Source organism: Silurus meridionalis, chromosome 22 (genome assembly GCF_014805685.1).
Source record: "Silurus meridionalis isolate SWU-2019-XX chromosome 22, ASM1480568v1, whole genome shotgun sequence".
NCBI lineage: Eukaryota > Metazoa > Chordata > Actinopteri > Siluriformes > Siluridae > Silurus > Silurus meridionalis.
In genome coordinates this window covers 2,990,178-3,012,248 of record NC_060905.1, presented here as the reverse complement: position 1 = coordinate 3,012,248, position 22,071 = coordinate 2,990,178, and the positions used below count along the sequence as shown (strand labels likewise).

Genomic DNA, 22,071 nt, shown 5'->3' with positions numbered 1-22,071 from the left:
TCAGATATACTGTAGTTTGTCCACAGAGACGCTCACACACAGATATACTGTAGTTTGTCCAGAGAGATGCTCACACACACACATACTGTAGATTTTCCACATAGACGCTCACACACAGATATACTGTAGTTTGTCCACAGAGGCACTCACACACACATATACTGTAGATTTTCCACATAGACGCTCCACACAGATATACTGTAGTTTGTCCACAGAGACGCTCCACACAGATATACTGTAGTTTGTCCACAGAGATGCTCACACACACATATACTGTAGATTTTCCACATAGCTGCTCACACACACACATACTATAGATTTTCCACATAGACCCTCACACACAGATATACTGTAGTTTGTCCAAAGAGACGCTCACACGCAGATATACTGTAGTTTGTCCCCGAGACGCTCACACAGATATACTGTAGTTTGTCCACAGAGACGCTCCACACAGATATACTGTACATTTTCCACATAGACCCTCACAAACGGATATACTGTAGTTTGTCCAAAGAGACGCTCCACACAGATATACTGTAGTTTGTCCACAGAGACGCTCCACACAGATATACTGTAGTTTGTCCACAGAGACGCTCCACACAGATATACTGTAGTTTGTCCACAGAGACGCTCACACACACATATACTGTAGATTTTCCACATAGACCCTCACACACAGATATACTGTAGTTTGTCCAAAAAGACGCTCACACGCAGATATACTGTAGTTTGTCCAAAAAGACGCTCACACGCAGATATACTGTAGTTTGTCCACAGAGATGCTCACACGCAGATATACTGTAGTTTGTCCACAGAGACGCTCACACACAGATATATTGTTGTTTGTCCACATAGACGCTCGCACACACATACTGTAGATTTTCCACAGAGACGCTCACACACACAGATATACTGTAGTTTGTCCACATAGACGCTCGCACACACATACTGTAGTTTGTCCACAGTGACACTCACACGCAGATATACTGTAGTTTGTCCACATAGACACAGGTACACTGTGTCAGATATACACAGATATGCCCCCATTGCTCTCTCAGTTCATTTTCTTTTTTGTTTTATATTCACACCCACACGCGCACACATAAATTCACTATGAATCTCTTTGTCTGTGTTTGTGGTTATTAAACTTTCCACTCAGCTCTTTCCCCTAGATTCAGACACACAGTCTGCTGCTCGGTCTCGTGTGTACTGTACTGACAACCTGTTTCATTTTTCTTTCTCTTTTTCTCTCTCTTTTTTCACTCGATGCCTTCAATCTTCACTTCAATCTGCACGCCTTCCTTTCTCTCTTACGTCTTCATCTTTTTTTGACTTGTCACTTATCTTTTTTGTTATTTTTTTCGTCTCTTTCATCACTGTCAGCATGTCATGTCACTGCTTTTTTTCCCTTGATCTTCATGCTCTTTTTGTTATTTTACCTGTCCCGCTGTTTGTTTGTCTGTCTGTCTGATTGTCTGTGTGCCCCTCTCCACACCCCCCCACACCCCTGTATGTTCTCAGAACTGGCCTGTTCACCCCGACCTGGCGTTTGAAGCCATCGTGAAAAAGCAGATCATAAAGCTGAAAGAGCCCTGTCTCAAATGTATCGATCTGGTGATTCAGGAGCTCATCAACACAGTCAGGCAGTGCTCCAACAAGGTACCGCGCTGCTGCCGGGCCCCTACACACCGGCCAGAGGGGGAGGGGTCACACCGGCCGCCCCAAAAAAAACGCTCGCATTGCGCTTTTGTTCCGCCTAACGAGAAAACTTTGTGGAAGTGAAATGAGAGCGGGTTAAAATGTTCATGAACTTTTAAAGTGCCCCTGAACCCTTTTACGTTCTTGAGAATGTTTGTCGCTAACGCAGAGCTGGATTAGTGAAGCTGATTATTAAGTTTTCATTTACTGGAGAGTGAGACAGCAAGAAAAACTAATTGCAATCAAGTTTGTGGTCATCACTTGTATGTTTCAGGGGCAATTTAATATTAGCCATGAACACCAGGTGGGCCATGAAATAATGAAACAGCCCGGAGTATTCCGAGTCCGTGGCGTAACACTAGCATGTGTGTACGCGTGCCGGTGCGACCCCCGTCATCCTGCCGGCCATCCCGCGTGCGGGTTCAGCTGTCGTGTGTCAAGGTTTTGTGCTGGTCTTGTGCAGCCGAGACGAACGGACACGGGGTCCCGCTCGTCTCCGGTCCAAAAGGAGCGAACCGCACGTCAGAGAGAGTTCCACCGAGCCGAACCTGCAGCCAGGTGTTACACTGCTTTTAAAACACCCTCATCGATTATATTCAAGTCAAGAAGCTTTTATTGTCCTTTAAACCACATATATATCTGACGCAGTACACAGTGTAATAAAACAACGTTTCAGAACCCTGGTGCTACATCACTCAACATAGAGCTATGTCAAACAACATAGAGCTACGTCAAACAACATAGAGCTATGTCACACAACATAGAGCTACGTCACACAACATAGAGCTACATTACACAACATAGAGCTACATCAAACAACATAGAGCTACATCAAACAACATACAGCTACATTACACAACATGGTGCTACATCACACAACATAGAGCTACGTCAAACAACATACAGCTATAAAACAACATAGAGCTACGTCAAACAACATAGAGCTACGTCAAACAACATAGAGCTACGTCAAACAACATGGAGCTACGTCAAACAACATGGAGCTACGTCAAACAACATGGAGCTACGTCAAACAACATGGAGCTACGTCAAACAAATTAGAGCTACGTCAAACAACATAGAGCTACGTCAAACAACATAGAGCTACATCACAAAACATAGAGCTACATAAAACAACATAGAGCTACATCACAAAACATAGAGCTACATAAAACAACACTGAGCTACATCACACACACTACACTACATCACAGTAAGGACTAAAGTTGTCCTTGGATTTGGGTCGGAGCAAATTAGGTTTCGCTTTGGGCACATTTACGAGATCTTAAGTGTTAAACTCTAAAGCAGCTCTCGTGCAGTGAAACGGTTGCTGAGGATTAGTTAAAAGCAGTGTTGTAACGCAGGGCAGGGTTTTTGGTGTGGACGACTTACAGAGGGATTTAAGGGTAATTCATGCTCGCAGTGAGATTGTGGAAACCGCGGCCTGCCTCTTTTTGGACTGGTCTAATTGTCTGGCTGTAGATGAGTGATTTAATAACTAATGAAATTTCTTCTTCTTCTATTCTGCTCTATTCTCTGCCTATCCCCACTCCTTCTCACCCCTACTATGCAAAACACTATTCCCTTCCTCTTCTTTTTACCTCCCGATCGTGCTCTCAGATCGGGGCTGTTTACCCCCGACCTGGCCTTTGAGGCCATCGTGAAAAAGCAGATCCTCAAACTGAAAGCGCCGAGTCTGAAATGCGTGGACATGGTGGTGACAGAGGTCACCTCTCTCATCAGGAAGTGTGCCAACAAGGTAAACCAGGAAAAGGAGCAGAACAACAACAAATAAAAACAGAACAGGATCTCGATCCCTCGGTTCCTTGTTCCCTAATCCTGTTCCTCCTGGTCATGTTGATGTTCCTCCACGCTTGGGTCCTCCACCCTGTCAGCCATCCAGCACCTGTTTGTCTGAGATCAGCCCTTCACATTCCGCTTGCCTACGCCCTGTCCTCCATGTTTACACTGTATCTGTCCATCATGTGGTCTATGACTCCTGCTTAGTTTTGGGGGAACACCATTTTGTGCCTCCTGTTCCTGCTTAGCCTTTTTTTAACACATGCATGCATACTTCAGCAGAACTTTTTCACCCAGGCCTTGCATGCATCTGAGATTTCCTTTTTAGTGCAATCATCTATGTTATATATAGTGTAATATAATAAACAATAATATAATAGTGTAATGTAGTATAAAATAATAAATATTGTAATAACAGAGTATTATAATATAGTGTAATATAAAATAAAATAATATATATTGTAATATTGTAAAAAATAATATATAGTTTAATATAATATAGTGTAATATAAGTGTAATATAGTATAACATAATTTAATATAGTGTAACAATGCAATATAGATCAATATAATGAATGTAATATGTCATATAGTGCAGTCTTCTTCTTTTTCTTCTTCTTTTTTCGGCTGCTCCCATTAGGGGGCACCACAGCTGATCATCCGTCTCCATACCCCGCTGTCCTGTACTTCTGCTTCTTTCAAACCAACTTCCTGCATGTCTTCCCCTTCACCACATCCATAAACCTCCTCCTTGGTCTTTCTCTTTTCCTCCTTCCTGGGGGCTCCATCCTCAGCGTTCCCCTACTGATATACCCCATGTCCCTCCTCAAACTATCTCAATCTCACCTCCGTCACCTTGTCTCCAAAATATCCTACATGCACTGTCCCTCTAATAAACTCATTTCTAATCCTGTCCATCGTCGTCACTCCCAACAAACATCTCAACATCTTCAGCTCTGCTACCTCCAGCTCCACCTCCTGTCTTTTACTCAATGCCACTGTCTCTAAACCAAACATCATCTCAGGTCTCACCACAGTCCTATAAACTTTCACTCTCACAGATACTCTTCTATCACAAATCACTCCTGCTATCACTTTTCTCCACCCACTCCACCCTGCCTTCACTTCTCTAACACACTCTACATTACTTTGCACTGTTGACCCCAGGTACCTGAACTCCTCCACCTTCTCCACCTCTTCTCCCTGCAACCGCACCCCTCCACTGCCCTCCCTCTCATTCACACACATGTACGCTGTCTTACTCCTACTGACTTTCATCCCCTTCTCTCCAGCATGTACCTCTACATCTCCAGGATCTTCTCCACCTGCTCCTTTCTCTCACAGTATAGTGTAATATAAGAAAGTGTAATATAATGTAATACAGTGTAATGTAGTAATAATGTTTAATATATTATAATGTTATTTAATGTAATGTATCATTGATGCGTCCTGACCAATCAGAATCCAGGATTTAAAATATATGTATTTATTCAAAGAAAGCAACATAAAAGAGGGATGTTTCATGAGTTTTTATTTTCTTTTTAAGGCCCTCATTAAAAGAAAAGAAAACAACAAACAAACACTAAAACCGAGAAAGTAGAGGTGTATATTATATAAACGATTGAACAATACACCAAAAACAATTTAGGAAAGTGAGGAGTTCATAGGAAAGTAATAAGAAAGCTTTTTGTCTTGGTTCCTGAGGTATGGAGTGCTAAATAATAACATAATATGGCTAATAATAATAATAACTATATAGTTCATAGGTTTTACATGTAATCAGACACAATCCAGGGCAGAGGTGCCCAGCTCATGGAACTGGTAGTGTTTAGTCACAAGAACATTCTGGGATAATGTCTATAGATATGATACTGGGCTTCCGGAGCGAACCAGAAAGCCCTGTACTGAGAGCTTTCCGGTTCGGTTCTGACAGAACTGAATGCAATCCTTTTAGCCTTTTAGAAAGGATTCTTTAGCCTTTTATGTCCAGCTGCAATCATTTCTTTTAAAAAAAGAAAATCCTGACAATTCCACATATCGAGGGAGTGAAAGAATGAAGACATTTGATAAAGTCTGCTGAAATTAGTGGAACAGTAAAGTAGAACATATCTTTAGAAAAATGAATATTTATTGTAAAAATGCACACACACAAATCTAACAAATAAATTCTTCAATTTTTAAAAATGTATTTAATCTATTTAATTTTTGCAAATTTAATTGATTACTCAATGCAATCGATATAATAAAAAATGCATTCATTTTTGATTGATTTTATTTTTACAAAATATTATTTTATCAATTATTTTACCAAGCAGGCATTTAATTTAAAACCGTTTTAAAAAAGATAATGTTATTCGCAAATGTTAATAATAATAAACTGCGTTAAATTAAACGACAAACAGTTTTATGCCCCCCCGAATTTTTACCAAACCAAGATTTAAAACAGAGTTGCGTACCGAACCATTAATTTGCTATATGTGTGTGTGTGTGTGTGTGTGTGTGTGTGTGTGTGTGTGTGTGTATTCTCCGAACATACTACATATTTCTGGCTTGCAATAATAATTTTTATTCGAAACGGGTACAAAAGATTGGAGTCATGAGACCAATGGGTGTAAACAGAGTCAGTCATAATCCCAGCATGCCCATTAGCCCCTTGTGGAGTAACGAGATTTATCTGCCCCCCCCTTGTGGAAACGGAAGAAACTGCATCCTGAACACCGTAAATATATTTTTCTCCACGCTTGGGTGCACATCGAAGAACATCCCATCTCTCTCTTTTTCTTTCTTTCTTTCTGTTTCTCTTTCTTCTGACTAACACCACCTACCCGCAGCCATCACTGTCACCTCCGGCAAAACTATATTTGTGATGTTCAATATCACAAATATAGACTTTTATTTTTGCTCATATCATAATTAAGATTTCATTTTTAATTTTTTTAACAATTATTTTGAAACACTTTCAACACATTGGATTCTGCTGAATTAGTGATTTAATAGGCGATGGTTTGTATTAGAGCTGCACAACATAAATATTTTTGGGGGGAGGGCAAAACCAACAATGGTTAATTGGTTACATTAAACTGAATTGTTTATTCCTCAGTTTTCTACATTATATGTTTGTATTTATTTAAGAAACAAATTATTATAATTTATCTTTTACATTTTTTTTGCTTATTTAAACAGTCACTTTATATTGGACTTTTGCATACTGTGTTTAAATAAGTAAAAAAAAAATGTAATATAGTATAATGTAATATCATAAATCTACATATCTACTGTAAAGTAATGTAGTACTTAATGCAGTAATATGCGAAAGTGATTCTTCCAATAACACAAATAATTAAAATACAAAAAAATTTGTTTAGTTTAGACCATTTAATTACACACAGAGCATTGTGTTTCCCCACGGACCATTATTACTGAGGCACCACCCGCTAAACCCTGGAACGCTCTGTACAGGTAAACACAGAAAACGCTGCAGAATGAAAAACAGAGGAAGGGGAAGATTCCAAAGTTGACCATAATTTCTAACTAAAATAAACAAAAAACACCATACAGTGTGTTTACCTTTTTTATAGGAAATAAATAAATAACAGATAGCTGCAGCCCTAAAATATACAGTACATCCAGAAAGTTTTCACAGCACTTTACTTTTTCCATTTTTTATAACCTAATGACCCCACTAATGTACATGATATTTTTATTACATTTGCAAAGATTTCAATCAAAATTCTTTTATGTTGTCATTACAGGGTTTTGTTTGTGGAATTTTGAGGAAAATAATGAATTTTATCCATTTTGGAATAAAACTGTAACAAAATGTGGAAAAAGTCAAGTGCAGTGAAAACTTTGTAATTATAGAATATTTAGTATTATTTTATTTAATTTTATCACATTTATTAATCTCCTTTGTATTTTCACTTCATATATTATTTCACCTGTGCATCTTAGATTATTCATGTTTTTATTTTTGTTTCTTTTTATTACATTTGCAAAGATTTCAATCAAAATTCTTTTATGTTGTCATTACAGGGTTTTGTTTGTGGAATTTTGAGGAAAATAATGAATTTTATCCATTTTGGAATAAAACTGTAACAAAATGTGGAAAAAGTCAAGTGCAGTGAAAACTTTGTAATTATAGAATATTTAGTATTATTTTATTTAATTTTATCACATTTATTAATCTCCTTTGTATTTTCACTTCATATATTATTTCACCTGTGCATCTTAGATTATTCATGTTTTTTTATTTTTGTTTCTTTCTTATTACATTTTTATTACTATAATTTGTACCACACATTGCGCTACCAAAAAAAAAGAAGCTTTGTCCAGACCAGATATCGCAAAAGTGATTTCAGTGTGATGATTAGTGCAGCTCTAATACAGATTTATAAATAAATATAAATACCCAGCTGATGGTAAAAGCTTTGTTCTGATTGGTTTCGTGTGTGTGCCGATTGCAGTCTTTATTGGTGTGAACTAGATAATGCTGGTGGTTGGCTTTGGTTGTGGGCAGCTTCAACGCTTTGTCGCTGCATGCGCTTGTGTGTGTGTGTGTGTGTGTGTGTGTGTGTGTGTGTGTGTGTGTGTGTGTGTGTGTGTGAATATACAGTAAACACTGTATGTTGCAGTGTTGTGATGTTTGTGTCTGCAGCTGAATTCATACCCCCGGCTGAGGGAGGAGACTGAGAGAATTGTCACTACATACGTCCGAGAGCGAGAGGGCAAGACAAAGAGCCAGGTAACACACACACACTTTCTCTTGCATAAGAATATTTTAAAAAATAAAGCATGTAACAGATTTGAAACTGAAGTTTATCCATAAGTTTAACTTTAGAATTATTCTGAAAGAAAGGATCAGTCCCTAAAAATCTGAAATTTTATATTTGCACAAACTACTGTCCCCTATACGGCCTGTTTTCTTGATCAAAACCCTAAAGCACCATCATCCAAACTCTCCATAAATAACTCCCTGGAGAACTCTCTCCCCAAAGGATGCTTTCAAAGAACACTCTCCCCAAAGAACTTTTACCCAAAAGAACTTTCTTCCCAGATAATGCCTTCAAAGAAAACCCTCCCTAATGAGCTCTCTTCCCAATAAGCTCTCTCCCCGAAGAACTCTCAGAGAACTCTTCATCAAGGTATCCTCTCCTTCAAAGCATTTTCCTTACAAATAAATTTAACCTACACAAATAACCCTCCCCTTAAATGATTTTCCACCCAAATAACGCTTTACCTAAAAGAGACCCCGGAAACCCAAAGGATCCCAAAGGATGCCCGGAAAGAACTCTCACCCCAAAGGATGCCCCCAAAGAACTCTCTCCCCAAAGAACTTTCCTCCCAAAGAATGTCTTTAAAGACCTCTCTCCCCAAGCCCCTCTGTCCCCAAGACCCTCTCTCCCCAAAGACCTCTCTCCCCCAAAGATCTCTCTCCCCCAAAGATCTCTCTCCCCCAAAGGCCCTCTCTCCCCCAACGACCCTCTCTCCCCCAACGACCTCTCTCCCCAACGACCCTCTCTCCCCAACGACCCTCTCTCCCCAAAGACCCTTTCTCCCCAAAGACCCTTTCTCCCCAAAGACCCTTTCTCCCCAAAGACCTCTCCCCCTCCAATGGCCTTCTCTCCTCCAAAGACCTCTCTCCCCCAAAGACCTCTCTCCCCAACGACCCTCTCTCCAATAGAGAACCCTCTCTTAAATGATTTTCCACCCAAAGAGTGCTTTACCCAAAAGAGCCCCAGAAAGAACTCTCGCCTCAAAGGATGTCTTTAAAGTTCTCTCTCCCCGAAGAACTTTCTTCCCAAAGGATGTCTTTAAAGTCCTCTGTCCCCCAAGACCCTCTGTCCCCCAAGCCCCTCTGTTCCCCAAGACCCTCTTTCCCCCAAGACCCTCTCTCCCCAAATACCCTTTTTCCCCAAAGAACTCTCTCCCCATAGACCTTTCAGCAAAAATATTTTTGAAGAACTCTTCATTAAGGTATCCTCTCCTTCAAAGGCCTCCATAGAACTTTTTCACAGAAAGATCCCCTTAAAGAACACTTTCCCTAAAGAACTCTTCCCGAAAGGATGCCCCGGCAAAGAACTCTTGCCCCAAAGGATCCCCTGCAAAGAACACACTCCCTAAATAATTTTCTTCTCAAAGAACTCTCTCCTCAAAGTCTTCCCCACCCAGTCCCTACAAACTATATGCTCAACAGTCTAAATCCCCAAAGAACTCCACCCTCATTGAAAAATCTCCCTGCTGTCTCGAGTCATTACAAATCTCTTATTTACAGGTTCTGTTGCTGATCGACATCGAGCTGTCATACATCAACACCAACCATGAGGACTTCATCGGATTCGCCAAGTACGTGTACTCCTTCACCTGTGAATCTATCAGCTTGCATACTACAGCTCTTGTTTTTTTTTTTTAGTTTGTGAGTGTGTGCTGGAGGTTAGTACTGATCTTTGTAGTCTGGAGTTCACCTTAAACCTGAACTAACTCCTTGCAGTGCTTATACCAACTGAGACAAATGTAAAAATGCTGTTCTGAAGAATTTCAAACACACACTTGAACTTTTTTGGACGTTCCAACTGTGGTTGAAAATATATTTTTACATGGAGGCGTGAAAGACCAGTGGGGTTCCACTGATCAAGATCCTGACTGTATAGATATCGGAAAACAATTGACTTCTTTCTTTATTTGTGATAGTGTTTCTCTCTTTCATTCATATTTGGACTAATGTCCTTGCTGAAGGGCTCCTGGTCCCACCAAGCTGCCACTCTTGGGCCTTTGAGCAAGGCCTTTAATCCCCTGTGCTCCAGGGGCACCGTATAATGGCTGACCCTGTGCTCTGACCCCAGTTTCCAAGCAAGCTAGGATATGTGAAGAAAGAATTTCACTGTGCTGTAGTACAGTCTATCCTACATTTGCTCTGACAACACATTTATCAATCCTAGTTTTCAGAAATGTTCAACAGAGCATTTGGACTAAGGTGACCCTGTAAAGTCAGCCTAAACCTATGAGTTTGGTTTCAGGATGTTGTTTGTAAATCATGTGGTTTAATGGGGCATTAAAGGGAAGTACTAGCATCAGCAAAGTGCTTGCTGATGCTCTCTGTGGGTTTATTAAGAATTAGCATCTAGCCATTTATTTTACTTTAATGGTAGTTACAATAGTTTAGATATGGATCTTGTACCCGAAATTGTTTTTTGCATGGGTGTACCAAATTTTTGACATGCTCAGAAAAGCCAGAATTAATTCATCAAGGGTCAGCTAACATGAACATGGTTTGTTCCAGTAACTTTGCACGGCTTTCGGTTGCTACTCACAACGTTGCACTTGTAGCATGTACAGTTGAACAGTGGCATAGTTTAGCAAGGTTGTGCGCATGCCCCGAGTGCGTGTGGTAGCGTTAGCGCTCACGCTAGCCACGTTAACGGTTCTCGTGACATCACATTTCAGTTTTGACCACCGGAGGCTGGATGATGGTACCCTTCCCAGGTACGACAGCGACAGGTTCGAATTGTTTACAGCCTTAAAGTCCACCAGTGCAGGTTTAGCTCATACTGTACATGAGTTTTCTTTTGAAATGTGCAGTGCAAAGTCAGGAGTAGTAATGAATTTAAATTCATTTTATTTTTCTCTCCTTTTTTTTATTTTATTTTTTTTATCCTTTTTTATCAATCCAGCGCCCAACAAAGGACACTCGCGAACAAGAAAAGGCCGGTTCCGAACCAGGTACGTCCTGATGCACAGCTCTGACCCACGCTTTTTTATTACTAGTAGTTTTTATTCCTCTTATCACCTCTGCCTTTCACAAGTCAAGTCTACTTTCACCTGCAGCAATGACTATCGGCAACAAAACTTTTTTATACTCGATGCGTCACTGGTACCACCGGTTCCTCTCAAGCCTGGGAAACGACAAGCTGATGGTCTGCCATAGGGCAATGTCTGGTGGTTTTTGAGCATCGTTAGGGTTTAGTTTCTTTAGTGTGTTCCACACCACTGGCTCGAGTCCAACGTTGTCGGCTGTTTTTCGTCCGATTTTGAGAATTAGAGACGGAGCTTGTCTGTAAGAAAGAGAACTCCGATTGGCTATTCAGGACCGACGAAAGCAAACAGTAAAGAGGGAACTCACCCATTTAGTGCAGTTTCTCCATATCTGATTCTTTGTCTTCATCGTCAAGAATACGACGAAGGGCTGACAATGCAAGTGCCATTTGCAACTTAAGTAGATGTGATTTAAAAAAAACTACACGAATCCGTTAGAAATTATTGGTTGCTTTTAACACAAGCAGACACAATTCGGAGGACCAATTCGAACCTTTGCTACTGGACTGGCAACCAATGATGGATCCAGTTTTGGGTTTGTCGTGCAGTGGAAAAAAGCCCATACACTCTAAATGTTCCTCAAATTATCCTTTTGGGGGGATCCTCTAAAGGTTCTTTTCAGAAGCACTACTAATCCGGAAGACTTCAGAAAGCTGTGAAGGTTTAAAAGTACAAAGAAAACCCTTTGGTTGATACGTGCAAGTAGATTTTGTTTGTTTTTGAAAAACCAGACCCAGAGGACCATTGGTTGCTGTTGGTACTAGTCTCAAGCAGGTTCCAACAATCAACTGGAATCTTGGTAGTCTTTTTTGATGATGAAACTTGTTAAGTAAACAGTTCCTGTTTTCAGGTGCTGAGCTGGGCCATGGAATAAACCGCTACACAGGATAAAATCTTGTACCCTCAGTATTTCCCCGACTCCTGTCTCTCTGAGGAAGAAATGTTTGGACAGTTTAAGTCTGTGTTGAACCTCTGCAGGAATCTAATCCCTGTTAACCATCCAGAGAACCTCTAAAGAACCCTGTATCCCTCAGAATCCAAAACCTTTAGCCAATTTTTCCCACCATATATGAATAAAACCTCGACCACATTGTACACCCCGTACCCTTGCGGTTCCCACTCAGCATGTTTATGCCACACGGATTGTTCTGGCGAACACGTTTTTTTAACCACATCCAAAGCGGTATTGGAGCACACTCACACCTCCGACTCACTAATTTAGCATGCAATGCTCATCAGGCATGAACACGCACAGACCTGACCAGTATTCTTCTCTTTATTCGCAACGTGTTATGCCTGAATTAACTCTTTTTGTTCCTTCACAGTCATTTAAAATGCGCTTAAAGTGCGGCAATGAAGCAGCGTTTTTGATACATGCAAGAGTTTTCAAATTGCAAGTGAATCTAATTGCATGTACTTATGTTTTCTTGCTCTCTCTCTCTCTCTCTCTCTCTCTTTTTCTCTCTCTCTCTCTGTTTACTTATATACATGTGCTCTTGCTCTTTTTCCTCCCTCTGTGTGTCCTCCTGTTGTCCTGGGATGACATGTCCTTCCCTCGCTTTTTGCTCGTCCTCGGACTCAATTTTCCCCTCCTTCTCCCAACCTAACCATTCCCCTCCTCCCCCCCACAAAACCCACCCCCCCTGCCCATTATTTCTTTCTTTCTTATATCTTTACCCATCACTGCAGGGTGAAATACTGGTAAGTACCCCCTCTCCCCGCACGAAAAAAACGATTCGCCCGGTCAGGGGGTCACCAGGGCTCAGCTAATCAGGAGAACCGAGGCTTCAACCGTCAACCAACCGGTTTTATCGATCCGGGGCACTCCGTTTCTTGTTTCTTTTATTTATTTTTTTATTGTAACCAAAAGAACTTTTGTTCTGTCTCGCAGCTAAGGGGATTCGTAGAGGGAGAACCAGAAAAGGTACCCCACGTTTGTTCTTACGCTTCAATTGGCGGAAAACCGGGGGGGGGTTAACGATTCCGATCGCCGCTACCAGTAATCGGTAACGGCCGTAATTCTGCTCGCAATGAAGTGCCTGTTTTTCTAACACACACGAGTCATTTGAATACGTAATTAATTAAGCATGTTTACGCACTAACATAATGTCCTATCGATGTATTTTTATACTCTTCTTTTTTTAAAGAAGCACTCCAGCATTTTGTTATGTAGTGTTTAGCCCTTGTGTAAAATTAATATATAACACTGGTGTATATACCGTTCTTCTGAGCTCCATCAGAGAGGAACCGCAAGAGGGGCAGGTGATCACCAAGATCAAACCATGTGGTTGAAATGTTTCTCCAGTAAAAGTCAACATGTCCCTTTAAACTGTCACTTGAGTAAAATTACAAAATGATCTGCCTGCAAATGTACTGAAAATGTACTGCCTGCAAATGTACTGAATGTACTGATTTATTATGACTATAATGTTCCTATTATCATTTTTATCACTAGACTCCTCAGTTGATGTGAAAAGACTCAAATTAATGATGATTGTAATAGAAATCAATCAGTGTTTGAGTCATTAATATCATTCTATTAATAGATCAGTGTGCTGAGAGTCATGTTCATCATTATTTCTCTCTAAATGTTCTGCTTGATGTTGAACTGATGCTGAACTGTATGTTGGTGATCAGTAGATACACCAAGCACCGATCAAAGCAAGTTTATAACGGAGCGTGCGCTTGATCCTGAGCGTTGACTCGCTTCTAAAAAACGACTGATTTCTCAAAATGTAGTTAAATAAGTGAGATATTCGACTTGCAGTGAAGTTACAGTCTTTCCTAATGGAAATACTTCAGTGAAGTAGAGATACGTGAAAAAGCTACTTAAGTACAGGAACGGATTACATTTACTTACACAGCGAAGATATTTATAGTTTGCTATTGAGACGAGAAATTCGTCAGTCCGAAGAAGAGTTAACAGAATTTAAACCGGATCCTTGAACCTGTGATTGTTTGAATCAACCTAAAAAATGTCTGGCAACAAATATATTTTGGCAAAAAGATGTAAATTAGGATCTCGAATTTTGTGTAGACTTTTCCCACCAATATGTAGTTCCTCTCCAAACTGTTAACCCAAATTTGGAGGTACACAATTGTATATGTCTTTGGACCTGTTCCAAACCTGCTCCAGCCTGACCCAAAGTGCACAAAGCCAGCTCCATGAAGATCCATTTTACACTGGTTGGATGCGTTTGAAAGATCTTGAGTTGTCCACTGTAGATCTTCTAACCCCATTTAACACCGTTGGGATGAATTGGAACGCCACCCCAGGCCTCCTCGCCTCACCTACATCAGCACCTGACTATATGAACACCATTGTGACTGAATGAAAATTCACAAATCTACATCAAATCTATTGAAGCATCTTCCCAGAAGAGTGGAGCTTATTGTAACCGCATAATGGGGACAAGATGTGGAGTGGGATGTTCAGAAAGCACACAGCAATCGTTTGCTGAGGTGTCCACAAACCTTATTTTCGAAGTGGAGGCACAGCAGAGTCTTGGGATTGAAGTTGAATTTCCTGACCGAAGATTTGTCCTTGTTAATATTTAGCGTCAACCTGGATTCTCACAATTTTTATTTTCGCTTTGGAGTGAACTCGTGTGTTGCGAGTAAACATTAAAAAAATATCTTGAGCCTAAAATACAAAAAAAAAAAAAAAAAAGGGATTAAATTGTTTTATTATATGTTGTATTGTAATTTATATTGCACTGTTTGCAAATCTTTCCCTATTGGAAACGAGAAATGGTTTTCCTCAGGATTCAGAAATGAGTGATCGTCTGTATGTATATATATATATATATATATATATATATATATATATATATCTATATCTATATCTATATATATATATATATATATATATATATATAATTTTAAAATCACGTGAACGCTTTCATTTGGGGAAAAAATGCTGACGCTTCTTTATTCGTAGACTTCGTTCATTTTTATTAGAATATATTAATTAATGAATAAAAACGAAAGACTGAAGCCTCGGTCATCCTGGGGTCTGGCTGAGTGCTGGAGCTCCTGCAGGGGGCGCAGAGTTTGCCTTGTGGAGGAATGGGTCTGTGGGCGGGAAAAGGGGGTGGGGCAGATGAACAAAAACAACCAATAAGGAGGCAGAATTTTACATCCTGATCATGTGTGTGGCATTCACTTGTGTGTTATCACATCTAATAATATCAGTATGCAGTTGATTCAACTTTCACTTTTTATCCCGTTATAGTTACCTTTTACATATAAAACAAATTCTCACTTACGTTCTAGTAGCTATAAAGCCCTATATATATATATATATATATATATATATATATATATATATATATATATATATATATATATATATTCTTTTCATCTTGATCACTGTAGCTGCTTTATTTAATCTGATTTTATTTGAAGGGTTACTTTAATTATAATTCTTCTTATTTATTGGATGATTTTTAAACTCTTTTTCTAATAAATAATCGTAATCTGGCGTCTGGGTGAAAATAAATATAATGAATAACATATAATCCAGTTTATATTATTTATTTATGGTGAAGGGGAATTTGTGTGGTTTATGGTAAAATAAAAATTATCTGATTTAATTTACTTTATGGTTTCGTGTGTGTGTGTGTGTGTGTGTGTGTGTGTGTGTGTGTGTGTGTGTGTGTGTGTGTGTGTGTGTGTGTGTTTTCATTCAAGAGGAAAAATAAATACTTAGAGACTACATTTTATTAAAAGAAATGATAAAATTATAACCGAATGAACTAGAATACAATATCACTGCAATAGTGTTTTATATTTCAATTCTGCCCTAGCATCACTGCAATACTGTCCCTCAGTCTCAACATCACTGCAATACTGTCCCTCAGTCTCAGCATCACTGCAATACTATCCCTCAGTCTCAACATCACTGCAATACTGTCCCTCAGTCTCAACATCACTGCAATACTGTCCCTCAGTCTCAGCATTCTATCCCTCAGTCTCAGCATCACTGCGACACTGTCCCTCAGTCTCAGCATCACTGCGACACTGTCCCTCAGTCTCAGCATCACTGCGACACTCTCCCTCAGTCTCAGCATCACTGCGACACTGTCCCTCAGTATCAGCATCACTGCGATACTGTCCCTCAGTCTCAGCATCACTGCGATACTGTCCCTCAGTCTCAGCATCACTGCGATACTGTCCCTCAGTCTTAGCATCACTGCGATACTGTCCCTCAGTCTCTGCATCACTGCGATACTGTCCCTCAGTCTCTGCATCACTGCAATACTGTCCCTCAGTCCCTGCATCACAGCGATACTGTCCCTCAGTCTCAGCATCACTGCAATACTGTCCCTCAGTCCCTGCATTACAGCGATACTGTCCCATACTGCACCACTGTCCCTCAGTCCCAGCATCATTGCAATACTGCCTATACTGCAATACTGTCCCTCAGTCACAGAACCACTGCCATGCTGTCCCATACTGCAACACTGTCTCTTGCAATAATATTCACCAAAAGCACATTTCACTTTTTATTTCTCTCTCTCTCTCTCTCTCTCTCTCTCTCTCTCTCTCTCTCTCTCTCTCTCTCTCTCTCTCTCATATTGTTCTCCTTTTCATTTTCACCTCTTCATGGGTTTTTGTTCCTGTATTTAAGAGGGTTTGTGAGAGTTTCCTCACCAAGGCAAACCAGTAATATGGGATTTTTCCGTTCTCTTCTGTACGCAGTTTGTCCTCTGCCTGCTGCTCATTTGTTTTGGCACCCCACTGTTTTTTTGTTTTATAAAGCACACAGGATGACAGGGAGGTGAAGGGGAGAGGTGCTGGTCTACAATTTACAATTAGACTCTGAATAAGACCCGGCTTAGAAATGTACAAACTCGATATGATGCTTTTAATCAATTAATCAATTAATTTACTAAATTACCTTTTATATTGTTTGTTTTTTGGGTTGCTTATATTTCATTAAATTTTTTATTTAGTTAGTTATAAACTTTTTTTTAAATGATTTTTGGAAATCATTTGTTTCATTAAAATTTTATTATTTTTATTTATTTTATTTGTTTATTCATAAATTTATTTAGGGTTGTTTGTTTATTTTTGTTTATTTTTACCGATTTATTTGTTTGCCTGTTTATTTTTCCTCCTGTTTGCTGTTTGTAGCTCACATTAATAACCCAGATTGAGATCACAATCTCTCCTCTTCTCCTTACTTAATCATTAGTTACTAACACCTCTTTTTCTCTCTTTTTCTTTCTTCTCCTCTCTCTCTTTCTCCCTTTCTTTCTCTATCTCTACCTCTATTCATCTCTCTTCCCTCCCTCTATTTCTATCTCTGTCCCCTCTTTCTTCTTTTCTTCTTCTTCCTCTATTTTCTCTCCCTCTCTTTATCCTTCACTTCCTTTCTATCTTTCCCTGCCCTCTGTCTTTCTCTCTCTTTTTTTCTCCGCTCTCGTTCTTTCTCTCTTTTCTCCGCTCTCTTTCTCCTCTCTCTCTCTGTCTGTCTGTCTCTCTCTCTCTCTCTCTCTCTCTCTCTCTCTCTCTCTCTCTCTCTCTGTCTCTCTCACGTCACTCCAACGCTGTAATTCCATCACTAACTTTATTACCGTTAGAATGCCGTAGCGATGATCCTCACTAACCTGCTTTATCTTTTAGCTTTTTACTCACTACTTACACCTAACAGGCTCCTCGCCGACCCCTGACCTTCTCTCCTCAGACCTCTGCTCAGTCTGGATGTCCACACACACACACACACACACACACACACATACACACACACACACACACACACCCCTTTCTGCATGCTGTGTTTTTTATTGTTGAGGATGAATCGAGCATGGGAATTGCAGCTGTAACCTCGGCAAGGACACGTGATCATCACAAAGCACAGAACGGTTCACGTGTCAATACAGACGATCCGTTAGTAGACAGTAGTGCGTATAGATATGGGTTATGGCCAAAAGTATTAGGACACGACTCTCTTTCAGCCAGGTGTCCGTAAACTTTTGGTCATATACTTAGCAATTTAAGAAACGAATAAGTTGAGAGTGAAATCATTATATACTTAATTTAATTATATATTTCATAACTATTAAATAATAGTTTATTTAACCAATGTATGTGTGTGTGTGTATATATATATATATATATATATATATATATATATATATATATATATATATATACGTTAAAATTGTATTATATTTATATTGTAAAAAATAAAAAAATAACGCACAAAGCTCAATTTCATCGTAGACCAAAAGTATTCTAGAAATTTGTTCTCTATAAAAGTGAAGTATGTATTTGTTTTGTTTTAAAATATGTAGATGGTTTAAAAAGATATAAAAGTTATTTATTTCTTATTAATAACAGTGATGATTATTTCAATTAAAAAAAAACGTATTCTAAGCATTTTTCAGTTATTGCATTTATTGCTTTGTTGGTTTTCCCAAATTTCTGATGCCCATTCCTTTTTTTTTATATTCAATAAAAATAAATAAATGTTTTATTTATTTAAAGTAAATTTAAATTGTTTTTAATAAATATTTAAAAATGCAATAATAAAACCTAAAAAAAAAAAAATAATAATATACTGTATTTTAATTGGAAAGTTCCACGGAAAACTATAAATAAATCCACTTTTATGAACAATTATAAAATAATAATAATAAGAAAAAGTACTTTATATAATAATTTGGCAAATCACACAGATCAGATTGTTGTTCATCAAACACACTCATGTTCCTGTACAGGTGAGTAAACAGGTGTTTACTGTAAGTCTGAGAGTGTTTTCACAGCCTGAGATTCGTGTGTGTGTGTTTGTGTGTGTGTGTGTGTGTGTGTGTGTGTGTGTGTGTGTGTGTGTGTGTGTGTGTTTTGCTCAAGACAAATAATAAATCTCCTCTCTGCCCTGTGATGTGTTTCCCCTCCCATCCCTCTGCTCAGGTGATCCGCAAAGGCTGGCTCACCATCAACATCAGCTTCATGAAGGGAGGATCCAAGGAGTACTGGTTCGTCCTGACAGCTGAGTCTCTGTCCTGGTACAAGGATGAAGAGGTGAGGCTTTAAACTGTTTCCATAACAAATAATAAAAAAAATGTTTAGACTGGAATTATACCAATTTTTCTTCTTTTATTATTATTTTTATTATTTGTATTTTTTTTTTTTTAATTAATTAATTTTATTGATTTATTTCATATATTTATTTGGGTTTTTTTTCTTTCTTTTTTCTTTTATTTTAACACCCCCCATTTTGTGCCACAATTTATTTATTTATTTATTTACCAAAAGAATCTGTTGCAGTCATAAATCAGAAACATCATAAAAAATGTTTTTATTTTGACTTTTATTTTGCTTTTTAAGACTCCTGTATTTGTGCTATAGTTTTTCTAAACGTTACACGTTTAAAGCTGCAGTATGTTGACATGTTTCTAGACCTGTAATTCGTCACACGTCATTTCTGAAAACACAAAATTCTGTGATTTATTCATTTTGTTTATTGTAAGCTTTTGTTAGATTTTAAATTTTTTTGGCTCCTAAACCTCTGAATTCAGTCAAGTTGAATGCTCTCGGTTTTATTTGCGTGCATTGAGGCCCCTCCCACTTTTCCAGACAAGACTCCGCCCAAGGAACTGATCATGAAAAATGGCCAAATTCTAACAGATTTATTTCCACTTCATCACTGCTGTATGTGGAAATTCTTTTCTTCTGATTGATTTTTCATGATGCCAGACTTGTACCTGTGTCCCTCTGTCCCTCTGTTCCTTTCTGTCCCGAAGCTAAAAAGTTGTAGCCTTGTCTCTTCTGATGTGTGTGTGTCCCAGCCCAGCCTAACCAATGTGCGGACTACTGTTCAGCTTAAACGTAATGAACAGGTAGTCTGAACACTGGGCAGGCGAGGGGGATGGGGCAATACCGGACGGGGGGGCAAAATCAGGCAGGCGAGCTGCAGGTCACTGCCCTGGACGCTCGGCCTGGCGAAGAGGAGGAGGAGAAAAAGAGAGAGAGAGACCCAAGAGTAAACATTCAAGCCGGCCATGTTGATATGATAAAGCTACACACACACACACACACACACACACTCTTATGCGCACACTCTTTTCTTAGATAATATTCAAATCAGACATCAAAAGCGAACTTCAATCAAAATCAATGTAACTACAAAGGAATCAATATAACTTCAAAGTAATGAGGATAAAAAGAATTGATTCATTCGATTCAAAATTTGCAAAATCAATGTACTGCCATACAATATTGGAGTGTGTGTGTGTGTGTGTATGTGTGTGTGTGCACGGAAACAAGCAACAGATTTTTCTCTACACTGAAATGTTCTGCTCAAAAATAAAACACTCACCAGTACATTCCGGAAGAAGTGTGTGTGTGAGAAAGTGTGTGAGAGTGTATATCTCTCTCTCAGGCTTTTCTTTACACACACACACACACACACACACACACACACACACACACACACACACACACACACACACCACCAGTTTCTTAGTAAAACTCCAGAGTTTTCCTGTGTGTCCATCTGAGAGCTTTTGAGTTGCGAAGAGAAGGACGGCAGCATGCGGCGGGAGCGAAGTGACGTGGCAGGCGGAGGAGACGTTCCAGTCGGGATCTGACTTTGGAATTTGCAGGAAATCGGACTGGGTTACTGGGGAAAGGGGGGGTCTGTGTTCTTTTGGAATGATGTAACTGTTGGGATAGCTTTGTTCCTCCCCCTCGTTCTCTCGCTCAATATCTCTCGCTCTTTCCCTCTCGCTCTCTTTCTCGCCGTTAGTCCGTGTATAAATGTTTCCAGATGCTTTCGCTCACCAACTTCCCCTCCCCCGATGTTTCTACTGAACACTCGCGCTTGCTCTCACACTCGTTTTCTCCAACGTTCTCCCTCTATCTCCCTCTCCCCCAATGTTCTCAGCTCTCTTTCGCTCTTATCCTTTAAATTCTAAACGCGTTCTGAGATGGAGCCTCCTTGAATCCCATACTACAGAACCTCGATCAGATTGAGATCTGTGGAGCTCAGAAGCAACTCCGTCATGTTTCTCAAACCGTTCCTAAACAAAGATCACAAGCACTTTACTTTAGTGTTACCTTGAGGTGGGGGTGACTTCTGCTTGAAGGCCAGGACATGGTGCCCAGGACCGCCCAGAGCAATACACTATCCCCATGATGTTGCTGTCACCATGATGTGATTCATCAGACCAAGCCTCCCAATGGTCCTAATGGTCCAGTTCTGATGCTCACATGTACAGAATTTGGACGATTCTCAGCACTCTGGTTCTCTAGCCACTCTGCAACTACACACCTATACACCAAGCGACGTGTGGTGACTCCATTCTTCCAGAGCCAGCATTAGTTGTTTCATCAAATTTGTGCTGAGAGGGATCGGACGTTCTAGCTTTCGCTCTCCACATGCATAAAGAGTCCATGGCCGTGGTGCTGGTCCACCGGTTGTCCTTTATTTTTTTTTACTCTCTTTTGGAGATGCTTCAGCCATTATAAGTGGTTCTCGTCACCCATTTTTCCTGCTTTCAACACGTCAACTTCGGTCAATATTCAGAAAATCGCAAATCTGGATTTAGAGCCTCTTAAAGGGCTGTCGAGCGCTCCCGATGTTCTAATAATTCAAGATTGACAAAAGTGTGTGTGTGTAAACAGAGAGCGCAGGTGTGTGTTTGCTCTGCTGCACTTTGACTCTATGTTGCAATGAGATGTTGAGCACAAACGCCACTGTGACAACGCAAAGGGTTTTTTTTTGTGTAATAACCTCTCTGACTGTGTCTGTGTG

The 22,071-nt window shown here is 39.6% G+C and overlaps 2 protein-coding genes and 1 long non-coding RNA gene across 3 annotated transcripts in view; 1 reads left to right on the top strand and 2 right to left on the bottom strand.

Moving 5' to 3' along the window:
• The window catches only part of LOC124376284 (dynamin-2-like), a 41,346-nt gene that overhangs the window by 14,475 nt on the left and 4,800 nt on the right, over nucleotides 1–22,071 (top strand). The window contains 7 exon segments of the mRNA XM_046835294.1: nucleotides 1,522–1,532; nucleotides 1,535–1,659; nucleotides 8,152–8,238; nucleotides 9,769–9,839; nucleotides 11,165–11,213; nucleotides 12,996–13,007; nucleotides 19,227–19,337. Of these exon segments, the coding sequence (XP_046691250.1) occupies nucleotides 1,522–1,532; nucleotides 1,535–1,659; nucleotides 8,152–8,238; nucleotides 9,769–9,839; nucleotides 11,165–11,213; nucleotides 12,996–13,007; nucleotides 19,227–19,337 (466 nt within the window).
• Nucleotides 15,236–22,071, bottom strand: LOC124376286. The gene is made up of 3 exons (XR_006923812.1): nucleotides 20,021–22,071; nucleotides 19,250–19,318; nucleotides 15,236–15,380 (listed from the first exon to the last, which is right to left on the bottom strand). It is a non-coding gene; the product is annotated as an uncharacterized LOC124376286 (long non-coding RNA).
• LOC124376285 lies at nucleotides 15,650–17,299 on the bottom strand. The gene is made up of 2 exons (XM_046835295.1): nucleotides 16,305–17,299; nucleotides 15,650–16,253 (listed from the first exon to the last, which is right to left on the bottom strand). Exons 1-2 carry the CDS (start codon nucleotides 16,760–16,762, stop codon nucleotides 16,100–16,102), a joined length of 612 nt encoding a protein of 203 aa, XP_046691251.1. The 5' UTR covers nucleotides 16,763–17,299; the 3' UTR covers nucleotides 15,650–16,099.